Source organism: Citrus sinensis, chromosome 7 (genome assembly GCF_022201045.2).
Source record: "Citrus sinensis cultivar Valencia sweet orange chromosome 7, DVS_A1.0, whole genome shotgun sequence".
Taxonomy (NCBI): domain Eukaryota; kingdom Viridiplantae; phylum Streptophyta; class Magnoliopsida; order Sapindales; family Rutaceae; genus Citrus; species Citrus sinensis.
The window spans coordinates 22,363,660-22,381,372 of record NC_068562.1 but is presented as its reverse complement, the minus strand read 5'-3'; the positions used below and the strand labels follow the sequence as shown (position 1 = coordinate 22,381,372).

The 17,713-nt window shown below is 32.4% G+C and overlaps 1 protein-coding gene across 4 annotated transcripts; it reads left to right on the top strand.

The window, feature by feature from the left end:
• Positions 1-3,171: 3,171 nt before the first annotated feature.
• LOC102610620 (ultraviolet-B receptor UVR8) lies at positions 3,172-12,574 on the top strand. Of its 4 annotated transcripts, none has more exons than XM_006464849.4 (12): positions 3,172-3,628; positions 4,761-4,947; positions 6,095-6,241; positions 7,860-7,941; positions 8,424-8,579; positions 9,105-9,278; positions 10,129-10,200; positions 10,504-10,575; positions 10,760-10,878; positions 11,772-11,857; positions 11,956-12,008; positions 12,230-12,574. In XM_006464849.4, exons 1-12 carry the CDS (start codon positions 3,523-3,525, stop codon positions 12,317-12,319), a joined length of 1,344 nt encoding a protein of 447 aa, XP_006464912.1. In that variant the 5' UTR covers positions 3,172-3,522; the 3' UTR covers positions 12,320-12,574. The 4 variants fall into 4 exon arrangements, with proteins under 4 accessions (XP_006464912.1, XP_006464910.1, XP_006464913.1 ...); XM_006464847.4 differs by having other exon boundaries at positions 3,173-3,628; positions 9,099-9,278; XM_006464850.4 differs by having other exon boundaries at positions 3,174-3,628; positions 12,233-12,574.
• The last annotated feature ends 5,139 nt before the right edge of the window (positions 12,575-17,713 follow it).

Sequence of the window (17,713 nt, the reverse complement as noted above, 5' to 3'; positions counted from 1 at the left end):
TGGTACAAGTTAGAGTATATAAGCTTTTTGTCTTGAGAATCTATAAATGACATTTAGAGGTGGAGAAAGTGATGGCAAAAATTAAGGAGTCATTCATTGAATTTTATGAGCATTATTGTAATTTAGATTCAATGTCTAGTGGTTTTACGCATGCTACACTTCCTAGTGATGTCTCATTGTCAAGTGAGGTAGTAGTTAAAAAGTAGGTTAAAAGCGGATTTATGAACATGATGAAGACCCACTTTGAGAAGTTAAGAGGAAATATGCTATTGATGATGTGAAAAAAAAGACAGATAAATAATTGTTAGACCTCACTTATGATGTTGATGAGCCATTTTGCATTTTGCATTGGTGGAAGTGAAGTTGCACTAAGTATTAAATTTTCTCACTCAAATATTGCTAATGATGTTGTTTGTTATATCTGTTTCTATTATGGTGTTTGAGTCACCTTTCAGGAGGATGGATACTTGATCTTTTTTCGAGTTTATTAACTCGTAAAATAGTTTGAGGCATTGGTATGCACACAAAATTGGCTATGGTATAAGTTAGAATCATGTGGAGATAAAGAAGAAGGATGAAGAATCATTTGCTGAAACCTTTAAAGATATGACAATTTGTGAAGCATTGGAGAAATGTTAGTGTATTGATTTAATTTTTTCATTTATGAAGATGTATTTAAATTTGTAGAGTTATTTCTCATACTATTTTTGTTGTTATGTAGAAATGGAAACACCATAAAGCTAGTGACGTGCATGAAAATTGAGTGGAGCCTTCAGCTTTGAAGACAACAGATGATAAGAATAAATTATGGTTTTTAATTTTTTTTACAAGTTATGTTGTTTTGGTGTGTAACTTTATATTTGGATGACCGTAAATTCTAAAACAATGATATGTAATTTTTTTTTTCGATGATTTGAAATTATTATGTTTATATATATATTAGTTTGTTAATTTTACTTATTGTGTTAATTTATTAGTTATATGGAATTTGAGCCTAAATGTGGTAATAAATAGTAAAAAAATAATACTTTTCATTTATATAAATGTACTCCTTTAAGATTTTGATGGCGCGCGATCTGCATGGGTGAAGTTGTTGGCATGGGTGAAGAAGTTGTCGTGTGCGTGGATTAGATTGTGATGGCGCGCGATCTGCGATAAGCCTGTCGCACCAAATTACAGTTTTTTTTACGTCAAGTTAATTTCTCTTTTATTTTATTATAAATGCAATGTAATAATGTTATAAACATTACAAATACATGGCGAAATCATAAGTATCAAGAAACGAATTGAGTATGATGAAGTTAGCTTATGCCAATCACTTCCCGGGGCGAATTTCAAGCATGTGTAACTTTTCTACAGTCATAAAAGTTATCGAGCGAAAATTAACAAAACGACAATTGCGTCTGTTCAAGGACGACATATTTAGGCATTTCTTGGAGTGCCGAATCTTTCCGTTCAGTGGTGTAATTTTGCACAATGTTTTGCTTAGGCAAGTGGCCCATGGAGAATATAAGAGGGGGATCAATTATGGTTTTAAATTGGTATCATCTGAGTTAGAACTGCTAAGAAAGCTTGGCGCAACCATGTTCGAAGGTAAAATTGGAGCAAAACTTGTGAGGGGGTCAATCCTCCTTTTCGAACCGGCCATTGAGAAATAGATCAATTGTCTCTGTTATTCACAAGAATATCGTCTTCATACTCATCCTAATGCTGAAACGACCAAATATTAGAAAAACCAACACCTCTATCATCACATGCATTATTAAAATGAATGCCCTCATACTATTAGAAGGTTCTACACAAACATTATCCACCTCCGCGTTGCTAATGTCATCAACATGATCATCATTTTCACGGAAATCATTATTGTGATACGGAGAATACCGTTGCTCCAACGGTGTCATTAGTGGTAATACCTATTTTCCAACATCCACTAACGTAATGCCGTTGTCATCAATATTGTCATTATTGTCATGGAGTGGAGAGTAATATTGCTGCAATGATGTCATCCTTGGTAGGACCTCTTCTTCAATATCGGGAGTAGACATATTTGCTATAAAGGAAGTTTTTGTTTCAACGGGTGGTTCAAGATCTTCGCTCGGAACTTGAGGAGATGTGGTAACAAATATAGGAATGCATCCATAGTTGGCCACATCGGATGCCATATGCAATATAACCCTCACCATTTCATCATTAAATATTTCAATGGATAGTGCACATGTACGATAGAATGTGTTATTAGACCTCAAAGTTATCTTCATTGTGATACTATATTCATTAGGATTTACTTATAAGACCTCATGTACTCTTGCCAAAAACTGATCAAATAGACAATTTTTTCCAATAAAAAAAGTTGTATTTTTACCATTCACATACTCCATACGACCATCCCTTAATATCTTCCACCAACCATCATAACACAATTGAAGCACAACTAAATCCATTAAGTCTGAAATTATTAAAAAAAATTTAATTACACACTATGAAGTTAATAAAGAGAATAAAATTTTATATATAAACATTAAAAAAAATTATACGTTGGTATGACAGATTACCTGTCGCACTGTCGCACCAAGAGTGAGTTACAGTGAATCTGCCTCTTAGTGCGACAGGTGCAGTTTCGGTGCAACTCACTCTTGGTGCGACATGCAACCTGTCGCACATATTTAGTGTAACAAGTGCCTGTTGCACCAAGATGCAATCGCACTGAAATTCTTGCAAGTTAAGAAAATATCTCTTCTCACTCAGTGATGCGGATTGGTGTTGGATTCGGATGGATTATATTGTATTTGATCGAAGTTCACTTTTATTATTTGTCGTTGCCATTTGCTGTCGACGGTGATGATTCAAGAGTGCAAGGCTGCATTTAGTTTGATAAAGGGAGAAAATGAAAGTTGCTTTTGTTCGTAAACAAGGGTAATTTGAGGAGAAAATCTCGTGTTTGGTTAATGTTGAAAGGAAAAAGTTTGGAGGGCTAATTGTAAAAATTACAAAAGTTTTTAAGTTATTTTTGTAAATTTCTGTTATTTATGTTGTTTTATTGCTTTTCAATCCTTAATTTCCTTTATATTTACAATTACGTTATAAATATCAGGACACTTTCCATTTAGATCTGCAACAAATCATTATTGCTGTGAGATGTTGGAACACGACGAGAAAGTCAAAGAGAGTGTGTGGAGTAGAATTGAGCAATGTGAAAAATGAAAATCGAAAAAATGGTGGACCTCCCACCCTCATCAATGCCGTTGTGTCTGCACTACCTGCCCTGTCTGTCTTTACTCTGTATTTTCTTTGGCAAACAGTTGTTAAAAAAAACTCTCTGGTGAGAGCCTAGTCTCGTCTTCTTTATGTGATGCACATGTGCAGCTATCTCAATCAATTTAAATATCTCTTACCCACTTTCTGATCATAATTCATTATCACCTTTCTCTCTTGGAACTGGAAGGAGAAGCATAAGATCCCACTTCCATCTTTCGTTCGTTCTTTCTTTCTTCATCGCTTGTAAGAAAAGAAACAATAGCAATGGCAGAGGCCTCTGCTGCGAGCGAAGCCGCTAGTACCACTGCTGCTCCATTTCGTCCTGTTCTTCTCATCTCTGCTGGTGCTAGTCACTCTGTTGCTCTACTCTGTATGCTCCTGCTTCCTCCTTATTAACCCTTTTTTTTTCTTTTCTTTATTTATTTTTAGCTTATTTTCTTATGGTCAATATAATGGAATGCAAAGTAGAAGAATGTTAAGATCCCATGTTTTATTTTCTTTTGATTTTACTCAAATGAAGAGTCTTTCTTCAAGTTACAGCTTTAAACAAACATATTAATTAGATTCAACGTCTTGTGTACACCGTTTAAGTATAAGTTTTTAAAATAGAGTTTAAAAAAAAAAAGTAGATTTTAGTTATTTAATGGTGAATGAGAGAGCTATTATTAAAAATTGGAAAATTAGTTTAATAAGTAAATTTTTAAAGCTATGCATGAAAGAAATTAAATAAAATTGTCAAATAAATAAAAGATATTTTAAATTTTTTAATATTTTAAAAAACTTTTTATTCTCAGTTTTCAAAAGTTTAAAATTTAAGTTTTTCCTAATGAAAGTAAAATAGCTTATTTAATTGTTAAACGTTCTATTAAAATCCTAAGTAAACAACATAAAAAATTTGAAAAGATCTCATGAGATTAAATAAGCACTTATGACAATTAAATAAGTCATATCAAATAGACACTTAATTTTTTTATGTCCAACTTATGCAAATTGTGTGATAGTTATAGTGGTTGCCGCATTGTAAAAATGTCAATTCATGATGACAAACTTTTCTGATGATATAGGAGGTATTGGATTTTGGTTTATGAACTCAGATACTTTATGTTCTAGTAGTGATGCAAAAGTGAAGTGAAGAAACTTTTCATGATTAGCCGTTGCTGATGTTTTGAGGATGAATATATAATTAGCATCATGTTCTTGCACTGTTCTGAATCATTGCCTGATCTGTCCAGAATTGCCTCTGTTGCTGTCATGGGATTGAACTTGGTTGCTAGAATGGGATGAGATTGACTGAGATTTATTTCATTTTTTTTAATGATTTCTTCCAGTTGATGAATGCCTGTATTTAGCAGTGTCATTTATGTACTTTGATGTTCCTTTTTTCTGCATAGTTCCCTTCAATTGAATTTGCATGCAAGTATCTGATTCATCAACTCCTAAAACTTCTAAAATAATTGCATTAATTCATAAATCACTATCACTATGTCATTAATGATTTGCAGCTGGAAACATTGTGTGCTCCTGGGGACGAGGGGAGGATGGTCAGTTAGGTCATGGGGATGCTGAGGATCGACTTTCTCCTACTCAATTGAGTGCACTTGATGGCCATGAAATAGTATCTGTTACTTGTGGAGCTGATCATACAACTGCGTACTCTGAGTCATGCATGCAAGTTTATAGTTGGGGATGGTTTGTTCTCTATCTTTTAATTTGCATGTGTGAAATTCAGATTTTAGATGCTTCTGCTGCAGCAGGGGGTCTGTATTTTCATGTCTGTCCTTGAAATTCCTGTTCTACAAAGCCTAATTGTTATTTGTTAGGGTATTTGTTTCTTTCAATTAATGTAAATGTTAGCATGATTGTTGTTTTTTTTTTTAATCCTTTTTGCTTGTCACTGTGATTTAGTAATTTCATGGTCTTGCTGGAGCAATCAATATTGGCATTCACCTGATAATCATATGGCATTCTTCATGTAACTTCTGTTAATGATATTAAATTGTGCTGATGCATACACCTCTATTATTTATAAGAGACTAGAGGAACTAGAAATTATAGTATAATGGTGAGATGACATTTAAGTAAAATATTGTACATACAATTCTTGCTAGAAGTTTACTAGTTAGAAATAGAATGTAAAACTGATATTTAGATTCTATATAAGAAGTGTGACCACCGAAGATAGGGAATGAGAGGCATTTCCTTTCTCTGAAAATCACTGGCTGAAAGCTATTTTAGTTGTTATGCCTCTAGACATTTGTCTGTGATTTGGGATCTACTATTGTATTCATTGGGGTTGGGCATGTTAAGAGGTGATCAAGGGACTTCCCCCACTCTTTTGTCAATCTTTTGGACTAAAACGAAAAAAATGAATGAAAAAAGATACCTTCTTTTGAGAATAACTGGTAGAGACTCGAGATTATCCAACAATATTAACTGTATGTTTTTGGTAACTTATTTGGGAGTATTTACGGCTGTTGCATTTTGAATGATTAATTTGTGAACTCTGGGTCTATAAATGTACTCCTTTAAGATTTTGTTAATAGCAGATATAAATTATATTCACGTTTTGGGTTATGGCCTTCAGATATCTCTACTAGACTGTGAGATGCTAATATGTTGGAGTTCAGAGGTCCCTTTCCATCATCACTCTGTCAGTTGGCTGCAAATCATGGTTTATGAATCATGTCTTAGTAGATTGCATGTTTTATGTTATCTTATCTTGTATTTTAAGGTTTGAGAAATTTGTTTGTTCGTGTCTGGATCTGCTTGGCAAGTAACTTTTTCTACCATTTATTTACAGCCTACAAGCAATTTAGTTTCTTTACAAATGTTTCAGGGGTGACTTCGGGAGGTTGGGTCATGGCAATTCTAGTGACTTGTTCACTCCTCTACCAATTAAAGCATTGCATAGTCTGAGGGTAAAGCAAATTGCTTGTGGGGACAGCCATTGTTTAGCAGTGACTGTGGAAGGAGAGGTGCAAAGGTTAGAAATCTCTGTAAAATCTTTCATCCATTCTTTCCATAATTATTGATTTTAATTTTCTCAACAGAGTGCAGGTGGTGCAGTGGTTCAACTTTAAATTATTTGCTTTAATATATAGTTTTTTACTTTTGGTATAATTTCATTTGTATTTGCTGTGTATGGAGAAAGTGTTTTATAGTAAAGAGAATGAAACCTTGATAATCTTGATTGTGGCTGCAGAGTGATTATGCACTGCTTCTTTAATCTTATTAACGTTTCTTGTATCTGGATGACCATTGAAGTATTTTTAAATTATTTTGCGGACTCCAAAACAAGGCAAATGATGATCTTTTCAACTTTTCTCTGTTTGGAAATATATGAGTTTCAAAGAATAAATTGGGTTGTGGTCATGGTTGTCTTTGATGATAGAGATGGTCCCTGTGGCAGAGACATAGCGTTGGTGATTGCAGCTTGTGGTCAGTAGAATGATAACTGGAGGTTTCAAAATTTCTTAGATTTCTGTTCAATCAGAGCTTCTGTTTTAAAACCAAATGACTATAAGTTCCCTTTCATTCTTCTTCATTAAAACTCAGCTCCGTGATCTTTTCTTGTGTGAGCAGAATCATGAATAATTCCTTGTTTGCTCTGGAATGTTTACTGGTTATAGTGTTTACTATTTAAAAGAATTTTACATTCACCATTTTGTTGAATTAAAAGAGACGGGGGAAAAAATGAAGATTTGCAGTCTTACTACCATTTTAATAGCAAAGCTCTTTTTCTCTTTTCTTCAGCAATAATTTATCCTAGTTCCGCCTACACACCAAATCTCCATAACTTGAAAGAAAAATGGGAAAAAAAGACTTTCCATGACCTGCCTCCCGCTTATACATATCATACGGAAAAACACTGCTTCATTTGAAGAATGGCTGTATTTTGAAGGTATTCTTAAACCTTTGGGGCTGGGTGTTTGTGGGCTGACATGTGATTGTTTTAGTGAAACGTATTAATCTGAATGGAAACATGAGGTGATATTTGGTACTACTATAGATTGATTAAACGTGTATACCAGGTTGTCCCCTGGCAAGAACCAAGTTTGTTTGGCCTCTTTCAATGGTAGTAAGAAGTCAAGGGTTCCAACAGGGATTGGTTTAATTTAGGATGGAATAGGGTGGGGATGCATAGTTTAAAAAAGAAAATGGTATTAGGTTGCCCTTTTGGTATATAATGTTTCAGTTATTTCTTTTACCTCCCTGCAGAAGCTTTAGGTCATGCCAACTTTTGTTTGGTTTATTATTGCCTACTTCCTGCACTTTCATTTTACAATGGTATTCTTTAATTGTTCCACTGCTGAAACTGTTTTACATGTTGGGGCTGAGCTATTTTGAGCAGGAAACTTAAACTGCGGTATTGCACCTTTGGCTTACTGATCCATCTAATATTTGTATCCTTACTGTGGATTACATTTCACAGTTAGCTGAACTTTTTTTTACTACCAAATGACACATTTTCCTTTATCTCTATTAAAAGATGTTTGATTGTTTAAATATTTTGCCAGTGGTTCTGATTCAATGTGCTTGTAAATTAACCTAGAAATAGCTTGAATATGCTTTACTGATTGGTTTTTTGTGTTCTATTAAAGCTGGGGGCGGAATCAAAATGGTCAACTAGGTCTCGGCACCACTGAAGATTCCCTTGTGCCTCAAAAACTCCAGGCCTTTGAGGTACTGCATGATATTTTGTTAATTATATGGACATTCATGTGCTCCGCACTTCTGTAAATTTATCCTCTTTGTAGTGAAGAAGTTCAATATACTTTGTGACCGTAGATGACCATTCTCTGATCCCGCCCACCCCGAGCCGTAGTTAGCAGGATGTATAAAAGCGTGAAATTAATTTGTTCTCAATGAGAGAATACAGTTTATATAACTGATCAAATGTCCATGGATGAGTGAATAACTTGAGTGCTTAGGTTCATAATAACTCTTGATCATAAGCACAAATCCTATTACTATGAAGTTGGAAAATGAAATGATTACTTATCACTGGAGATACGGGCTGTGTAATGCTTAGGATAGGAGGTTTATGAAAAATCATTATCAACATAAGGCAGGATGCCATTTCCATCATAAAATATTTTTATTTGAGTCTTGATAGAGTAACTTCTAGAAATACATTTTGTACTTAAACTTTATGTCTTTTGTAGGGAGTATCAATCAAAATGGTTGCTGCTGGTGCTGAACATTCAGTTGCTGTTGCAGAAGATGGAGAACTCTATGGATGGGGCTGGGGCCGTTATGGAAATTTGGGTTTAGGTGATAGAAATGATCGCTTAATCCCTGAGAAAGTTGCTACAGTCGATGTATGTCCACAGACTGTTGTCCTTTACTTGATTTTAATATTTATAAAAATTCTAAAGCAGCCGGTAAAATTTAGCAATGCATAACTGTTTCACTGCAACTGAATGCATACCTTTGTTTGAGTGAGTTCACTATGATATTTCTGTTCCATTGATCGGGATTGCTAATACAATTTGATGGTCTCCTGATGCTGACACTTGCTTGGGAAGAATCCTTAAAAAATATCAATAATCAAATTAAATGTCATCTAAAGTTGAGATAAAATATTTCAATATGAGCCCACTATCTGGTAGATTCATTTCATTCCCAGTGTGTAGAATTCAAAAAGATTCTTTTGTTTACAACTCTTTATCTCCTAGTGATACTTAGTAAATTCTTGCTGGAGAAACATGGGGAGATGGATTTAATTGGTAGTTTGTCACTTTTCACTTCTTTATTTGTTAAATATTTCTTCCCTTTCCCCTCCTACTTTTTCCTCAAGTCTTTAATTGTTCTAAAGGTCAAGTTGTTATTATTCAAAGTTGCAGAGAGAAAAGATGGTTATGGTTGCTTGTGGATGGAGACACACCATATCTGTTTCCTCTTCTGGTAGGTTGTACAGTTATGGATGGAGCAAATATGGTCAACTAGGCCATGGGGATTTTAAGGATCATCTTGTTCCTTGTCAGCTGGAAGCTTTGCGTGAAAGTTTTATTTCTCAGGTTATCTTCAATCCTTCAATTTCTTTAATAATGGTGTCTGAGTGAGTAGGTATTTTCAAGATCCAAATTCTTTTTCTTTTTGAAATGAATATTATTCTCCTGGTTTGTGTAATATTGATTGGAAAAGTGTAAATGATATGCGATCAGCTGTGAAACACGGACATATAATTTTCTTGAATCAATTATTTTTTGTGTTCTTTTGATTTAGCTAAGTGGAATCCTAAATGTTTGGGAGCACAATTCACAACAGTTTAAATTGATGGGTAATTGCCTGACAACCATAATGTAGGCGCTAAAATGTTTGTTCATATGGAAGGTCAGGTGTTAGCATAGGCCCGACTTGTGGATTTGCAAAGACATGCAAACACCCAAAAATAAAAAATAAAAAAGGTTATAGTTTAAGTGATATATTTGGGGTTGGTTTGGGGAGAGTTCCATTACAAGAACTCTTGATCAAATCCGCTATGGTATAATGTCGAGTACCCCCAAAATCCAGAAGTTTAAATTGATAGGCAGTCGAACAACTAGATGATTAACACCGAAAATCTCACGTGGCTGCATTCCTGATAAAAGGATTAAATTCTGATAGTTCTCTCATTCATGCAGACTAAAAGTAGATAATCATGCATCTGTATTATTTGAATTAATCTGGATTGCGGCTTTCTGCTCCATCGTTCCTTTGTCTTGTTCACTTTATCTTTATTATTCATTTATGATGTTTCGTGTACTTGTTAGATAATAAATCCCAAAACATGTTGTGTGTGTGTGTGTCTGTGTACTCTAATTATTATGATTTCCTATCTTATCTGGTTCATTGCACTTCAATATTTCTTGGCTTGAAATTTTGCAGATCTCGGGTGGTTGGAGACACACTATGGCACTCACATCTGATGGAAAACTTTATGGCTGGGGATGGAATAAGGTTATAAGCATTATAATTTTCACCTTCAACGTAGTTTGCCGAAATTCACTGTAAGAAGTTGGTTGTCTTGGTGAAAATGTGTCCCCTTCTCCAACCAATACCCCACTTTCACCCTGGTTTTACATGTAAATGTATCATTCTGTAGACAATTTATGTCACTGAGAATTGTGCATCAATAAAAATTGTCATTTTTTTGCCCCCTTACAGCATTCAGTTTGCTTTATTTCATTTGTCTCTCATTCTCCATTATGTAATATAGTTATAAATCTTTCCTAAATGTCTATATCTCTATTTTTTGTACAGTTTGGACAGGTTGGAGTTGGTGACAATGTTGATCATTGCTCTCCGGTGCAAGTCAAATTTCCTCTTGACCAGGCATATTCTTGTTACTGTAGCTCCTGAAAATTGGTTAAAATAGCCCATGGCATTGGTTTTCAGTTCCTTAGGATTTCCTCCTTTAACTTATCATACAGGGTTGTTTTCTACTAAATTGGTAATCAGTATCTTTTCCTAGTCTTATTTTTCTGTTTTGTTTATGTTTTTATTTGGCAATTAACAGAAAGTAGTCCAGATTTCATGTGGTTGGAGACATACTCTTGCTGTCACCGAAAGGCAAAATGTATTTTCTTGGGGAAGAGGTACGAATGGGCAGCTTGGGCACGGGGAATCTTCTGACCGGTAATAAAATTTACATCTGGTTAAATGTTTACCTGAGTTTCTTGTTTCAGATATTATCATTTTAAGCTGATATGAATGAATGAAGATATTTAGACCCTTTTTTGGGTAGATCCTAAACTGCCTCACTTTTTTGAAGTGACACTAGAGATGTTAGCTCAGTTGGTAAAGGAATAGGATGTCATTAGTGGAGTGCTTAAGTTCAAATGTAAATAATGAACAGATCGATGAAACTTAAGGAGGCAATATCACTTTCATTTTCCTTGTCAACATAAACTTTGTGTATTTTATGGGCATCTGCTTTTACATTAATGCATGCACAGGTTGGATACATTAGGTAGATTAAGCCTTACTGAAGATGAAATGATGCATTTTGTGCTTTCAATAGCCTTGAAGAAAATAACCATTAGCAACTAAGTGTTGGCTATGAGCAAGCTTCTGTCCCTAAAGCATACTGTAACCTTTGCTAGGATGTTGGATAAAGTTAGTTAATTTTCTATGAGATCTATTGTGGCCCATCAGCCTGTCCCGCTGAATTGAAATGGGAATTCTACTCAATGCTAAGAAGCTTAGTCCAGTGCTAGTTAGCCCGTTGGACCTATAATCTTGAAATAATCCATCAATAATTTCTCCTATTGTTACTGTGATATCAGATTCAAGATCAATAATAATCCATGTTTTTAGTTTAAACTAATACATTTACTTAAGCAAAAAAACAAATAATCCATCAATAGTTTCTTGTGTTATTATTGTGATACTGATTCAAGATCAATAATAATCCATGTTTTTAGTTTAAACTTATACATTTACTTGAGCCAAAAACACAAGTGTTTCCTGATATTGTTCATACAAAATTTGTATTTCAAACTGATGATGTTTATTTGGCATTTCAACAGAAATTCTCCAAAGATCATAGAGCCGTTGAGTCTGGATGGATCGAGAGGGCAAAATATAGCATCCTCAAAGTATGATCCATCATCAGGTACTGTGTCATACTACATAACTAAATTTCTCTCTTGATATCAAATTGTTATTGCTCTTGTCATTCTTGTTCATTACTTTTTGATTCACCTTGCACAGGAAAAACATGGGTCTCACCATCGGAGAGATATGCAGTTGTTCCTGATGATACTGTAAGTGGTTGCTTCTGAACTCCTCCCAATATCATACGAGCATGTTTTATTGACCATTTAAATGATGCAGGTGTTTTGCTACTTTTTGTTTGCAATTGTATTTTAATAACCACCTGCCCCAATCCCATCCATGCATGCATTATTGTCGAATTCTTGATGTCACTGAAGGCTTCAAAAAGAAAATGAATCCTAAGTCGGCTAAGACTTTAACTATATTTTAGCAGGTCCAGGGGCAAACAAGTGTTACGGGAAGGGGTAACGGGAGTGAGGTAAGTGTCCCCGAGGGTGATGTTAAACGGATACGGGTCTGATGTTCTCAAACTTCTGTGTATCAGGAATGACCTGTCCAGGCCTTCTAATCTTCGAGTGTCGACTATGAACCGGGCAGTGCCATTATTACCTTATTTTAGGCCCCCTCGATTAGTAAATGCCTTTCACTTGTGGATGTTTTTCCTTTTTTGGGTTTTTTAAGCAATGGGAATGTACTTAATCGTATATGTTAAATCCCTCTACCAATGCTATGTTATTGTATGTTAATCTCAAATTTTTTATTTTTTATTTTTTAAGTTTTTAGTGTTTTTTATTTTGTTTGTTTTGGTGAAGAGGAAACTTCTTTATTCTTTTCCGTGCATTCCCTTAAAATGCAGACACTAGCCTAGTCCTCGTGTATATTCATTAATGGATTGAGATTTTCTCCTAACCTAATATCTTTTGAGCATTCATACGTTATGACACGTTGTATTTAATTTGTTTTAGACTTTCTTTATTTAAAAAACCATAATATCCAAAGAAGAAAAATTAAATTCTATCCTTAGAAAAATTTAAAGAGCATGTGTCAAAACTTCAGACAATGCTTAAAAAATAAGATGGGTTATTTGCACTTCAAAAAAAATAAAAATACTGAACACTCTTTATTTTAAAATATGCTTTATTCCAGAAATAATTTTTCATAAAATTACTAAAAGGGACACATTTACTTCAGCTTGAAAACAAAAACACATTCCACGCCCGTTTATTATAAATCCTAAATATGTATTTTCTTCATATATTTATCGTCTGAGGCTCATGGAACTATGGAAGATACAAAATCAGAATTGTACATTCTTCATTGGTACACGGATCAACACCCCAATTTTCACCAATGAACTTTAATTACATCTCACAAATCGCATTAATAAAAAAAAATAATAGATTCTGTAAGCTATAGCTTACACTGAATATTCAAATAGCAAGAATGATGATTTATAAAGGATAAAAATAAACATTCACAAAAGAATTAAACAATTTGCTGCAACTCTCAAACTTTTGTGAAGGAACTCAGACCTGCATTGTTCGCCACCACCCAAAAGGCAAAAGATTTGAGAGTCCAGGCTGAAAATACATGCATAGATAGTGGTCTAATGACAAGGGCCGATGATGGAAGTTCGGTTTTTCAATAAGAGCAACTATCAATTAATAGGGGAAACCTTAGGTGCAACTGTGGCACCGTGCCACAGTTGCATCTAGCCGTTGGATGCTAGTGGACTCCACCAATCTAACTGCATCCAACGGCTAGATGCAACTGTGGCACGGTGCCACAGTTGCACCGTAGCCTGATCCCAATTAATAATATATCTACAGCCACAAATTGATCCTGAAAATATTTTAATATTGTGAAAGGGTTGTGATCTCTTTCTTTAGATCTTATCTTCGATATTTGTTTTAAGAAAGCAAAATAAGAGAATAAAAATAAAGAAAACGAAGAAGAAGAAGCATGCAGTGGGTGTTGAAAAAAATAATTAAGGTTATTTTTTAGATTTAATAAAGTGTCTCTAGTAAAAGTTTAATTTTCGATTTTTATATGTGAGTGTTCTAAATAAATAAGTGTACAGAAAAAAATTTTAGAGTGCAAATAGTCCCACCCTAAAAAATATTAGGAGAAGAAAAATTTTTGTTATGTCGTAATTAAAATTAAATATTAGGAGAAGGAAAAATTTTATTATGTCGTAATTAAAATTGAGGCATTAATATTGTGATTAACATAAATTTGGTATATTACATATAAAACTAATAAATAGAAGGTAAAACAAATAAATTAATATAAGATTATTAATTATTAAAGCAATTAAAATAATTTTTTTTAGTGAAAAATAAATTATTCGATTCGTTTACTTTGATTATTATTATTATTATTTAATAGAGAAAAAATCACTTGTCAATTAAAAACATTATTGAAAACAAGTGAAATAATTTTTATTGAATTGGTTTACTCATAAGCTTTGTATTCATTTTAGGATATTTATACTTTTTTTAATGTTGTATAATAGTATTTGTTTACAACACAAGTTAATTAAGTAAAATTATTTATTTTGACATGGATCAACGCTAAAACAAATGAAAAAAGATATTCTTATATTATTTAGGAACATATTTGATATATCAATAAAATTAAATTTAATTGAATCTTATTTATACTTCTTGTACTTTTAAACTTTACCCCTTAGTTATACTTGAAAATTATTTGGGGTTGCTGATGAGGAGTAGAAGAATACAAAATCACCTCATCTTAGGGATGGTAATGAGTTGGTCGGGCTCGGGCTTGGCCCAACAAAGAGCTCGAATATTTAAATTTTAGGTTGGGCCCGATTCAAGTTAAAGTTGGGTCCAACTTTCATTCAAGTCCCAAGTCTATAATTTTTTAAAGATTTTTTTATATTTAAGTAATTCAATTATTTTTAAAAAATGAATATATATTAAAATTTAATATAAACATAAAAATTACTTAAGGTCTCAACCACATAATTATATAAATAATAAAGTAAACATAATCCAAAATCATATCTTATAAAATTATATAAATGAAATCATTTTTTTTTTGAATTTCAGGTTTGGTTGAATCAGGTTAGGCCAGATAGGGAATAAACCCTAACCTAAATTTAATTGGACCTTGATATTTAGGCCTGATCTCGACCCAAAACCCTTAGGTTGGATCAATCGGGCCAAAATGAGAGCAGAGTCATTTTGTTATTCTTACCTCATCTTACAATAGCTTTGAAAAACATTGAAGGATTTTTTTTTTCAAAATTCAATTTTGGAAATAAGTTTTATCCTTAATACAATATTACATGTAACATAAATTTAAAACTATCATTAGTGAATTTAAATACAAAATTAGTAAATATATAAAGTAATCAATATTGTAATAAGTTTTATTTTACACTCATAGTTTTTTATTGTTTTAAATAATCTTAAATTAATGTACTTATTTTAGCTTTTATTTATAAAGTTTAGGAGTAATCTACAAAATTTATTTTTTATTTCACAGTTAATGTTGACTTACTAATTTTATGTTATATTTGTAAGTTTTTGTTTTTCTTATCAATAAGACATCGCTTTACTAGTTTTATATTATTTTATTTACTCTACCTTCGATTTAAAAGTCTTGTGATCCATTTACAAAATTTATATTTTATTTTACATTTATTGTTGATTTATTAGTTTTGTGTAATATTTATAAGTTCTTATTTTGCTTACCAGTAAGACACCAATTTATGAGTTTTGAATTAATTTGCTTGTTGTACCTTCTATTTATAAGTCTTGTGTTTCATTTCTAAAATTTATGTTTTATTTTATAATCAATGTTGATTTACTAGTTTTGTATTATAGTTATAAGTTTTATTTTGTTTACCAGTAACATATTGATTAACTAATTTACTTCTTTTATTTACAAGTGTTGTTACATTTCCAAAATTTATATTTTAGTTTGCACTTAATGTTGATTTACTAGTTTTATGTTATATTTGCAAGTTTTTTGTTTTGTTTTCCACTAAAACACCAATTTACTAGTTTTATATTAATTTACAAGCTTAATATTTCATTTTCAAAATTTATATTTTATTTTACACTTAATATATACTAGTTTTATGTTATACCTGCAATTTTTTTTACCACTAACATATCAATTTATTAATTTTATATTAATTTACTTGTTTTACCTTCTATTTATAAGTCTTATGTTATATTTCTAAAATTTATGTTTCATTATGCACTTGATATTGATTTATTAGTTTTGTGTTATATTTGCAAGTTTTTATTTTGTTTACTAATAATTCATCGATTTTATATTAATTTGTTTGTTTTACCTTCCATTTATTAGTACTATGATCCATGTTGAGTGCTGGAGAATGCATATTTACAAAGGATAAAATCATCATTTTGCACTTTAGGCCTTAGTAACATTTCTACTTTTATGTATTTAAGTTTTTTAAACTTTGATTGTGTATATTTCATTATAATTTGAGTATTTTATGCATTTTAGGATATTTTGGTCATTTCATGATTAATGAGAAGTCGGACAGCAAAGTAAATAGCATTTTTTAGCTCAAAATAATTGAAAACTTTAGGAAGGGCATAAAGGGCAAAATTATAACTTTGGGATTTTGGTGGGGCCCAGCTAACATAGCATTGACCAATGATGTGACAGCATTCTATTAGATTGAAAAATGTTGATATGACATTAACCAATGATGCAGCAGTATCTTATTGGATCGAAAAATGCCAATGTGGCATTGATTAATGATGCGGTAACATGTCATTGGACATGATGATGTGTTCCAACCAATCAGATCTTGCCACGTGGCACTTTTGAGCAGCCAAATTATTTTTATCTGATGGTCATAATTTACTCATTGTATTTCTAAATAGGGGGCTCCCTCTGATTTGACAGCTTTGAATCTTAATTTGAGTTCCATTTTCTATAATTTTCTCTCCATCTTGTATTTTCTACGTATTTTAATAAAATTACCGTTTTGCCTCTAGTTACATCATGAGTGGCTAATTTAATTTCTAGCTTGAGTTAAAAGTAAAGTATCAATATGATTCATGGGCTTAATTTGGTAAGTTTATTTTCTTTTTCTCTCTGATTGATGTGGTTGTTTTGACTCATTATTGACAATGTATATTGTTTAGATTTTGCATGAAATATCGGCTCCCTAGTGAAAGATCATTAATATCTGGCACAATGAGCACTATACTCCATATTTATTAGAAAAAGACTCCCCTATAGTATTTATGGGTCGTCTTGATTCAATGTTGATAGAGAGTGCATCTAAGTGTTATTTAGTGGACGGTCTTGCCATATTGTCAACAGAAGGATTATTATCATTTGGCACAATGTGTACTTAACACCACACTTAGTAGAAGATTAGTACCCTCTAGCACACTAGGTACTTGATAGCATATTTATTATAGTGAGGCTTATAAGGATTGGAAATATCCTCTCATAAATTAATTAGAACTAAAAAGGAATATTAGACCCATGGTGAAGTGTTGAGTGTGAATCTAGAGAGTCAAATGTTTTACTTTAAATTATTTTCATCCTTAATTTATTCCTGCCATTTTTATTGTAAATTTTAGTATTGGTCAAAAATCATCTCCAGCCAATTCACATACACACGTATAAAATTAACCATACACATAATTAAATCTACCTTTTCGTAGGTTTGACACTCATCATCATAAATTTGTATCACAATAGATTCGTGTGCTTGTGAGTACAATAAAATTTACACAATATTTCATTTCTAAAATTCATATTTTATTTTACAGTTAATGTTGATTTATAAGTTTTATGTTAAATTTACAAATCTTATTTTTTGTTTACATATACTATACTTTTAATTACATTATCGATGCCAATGATTTTTACCACAACATCATAGAATAAT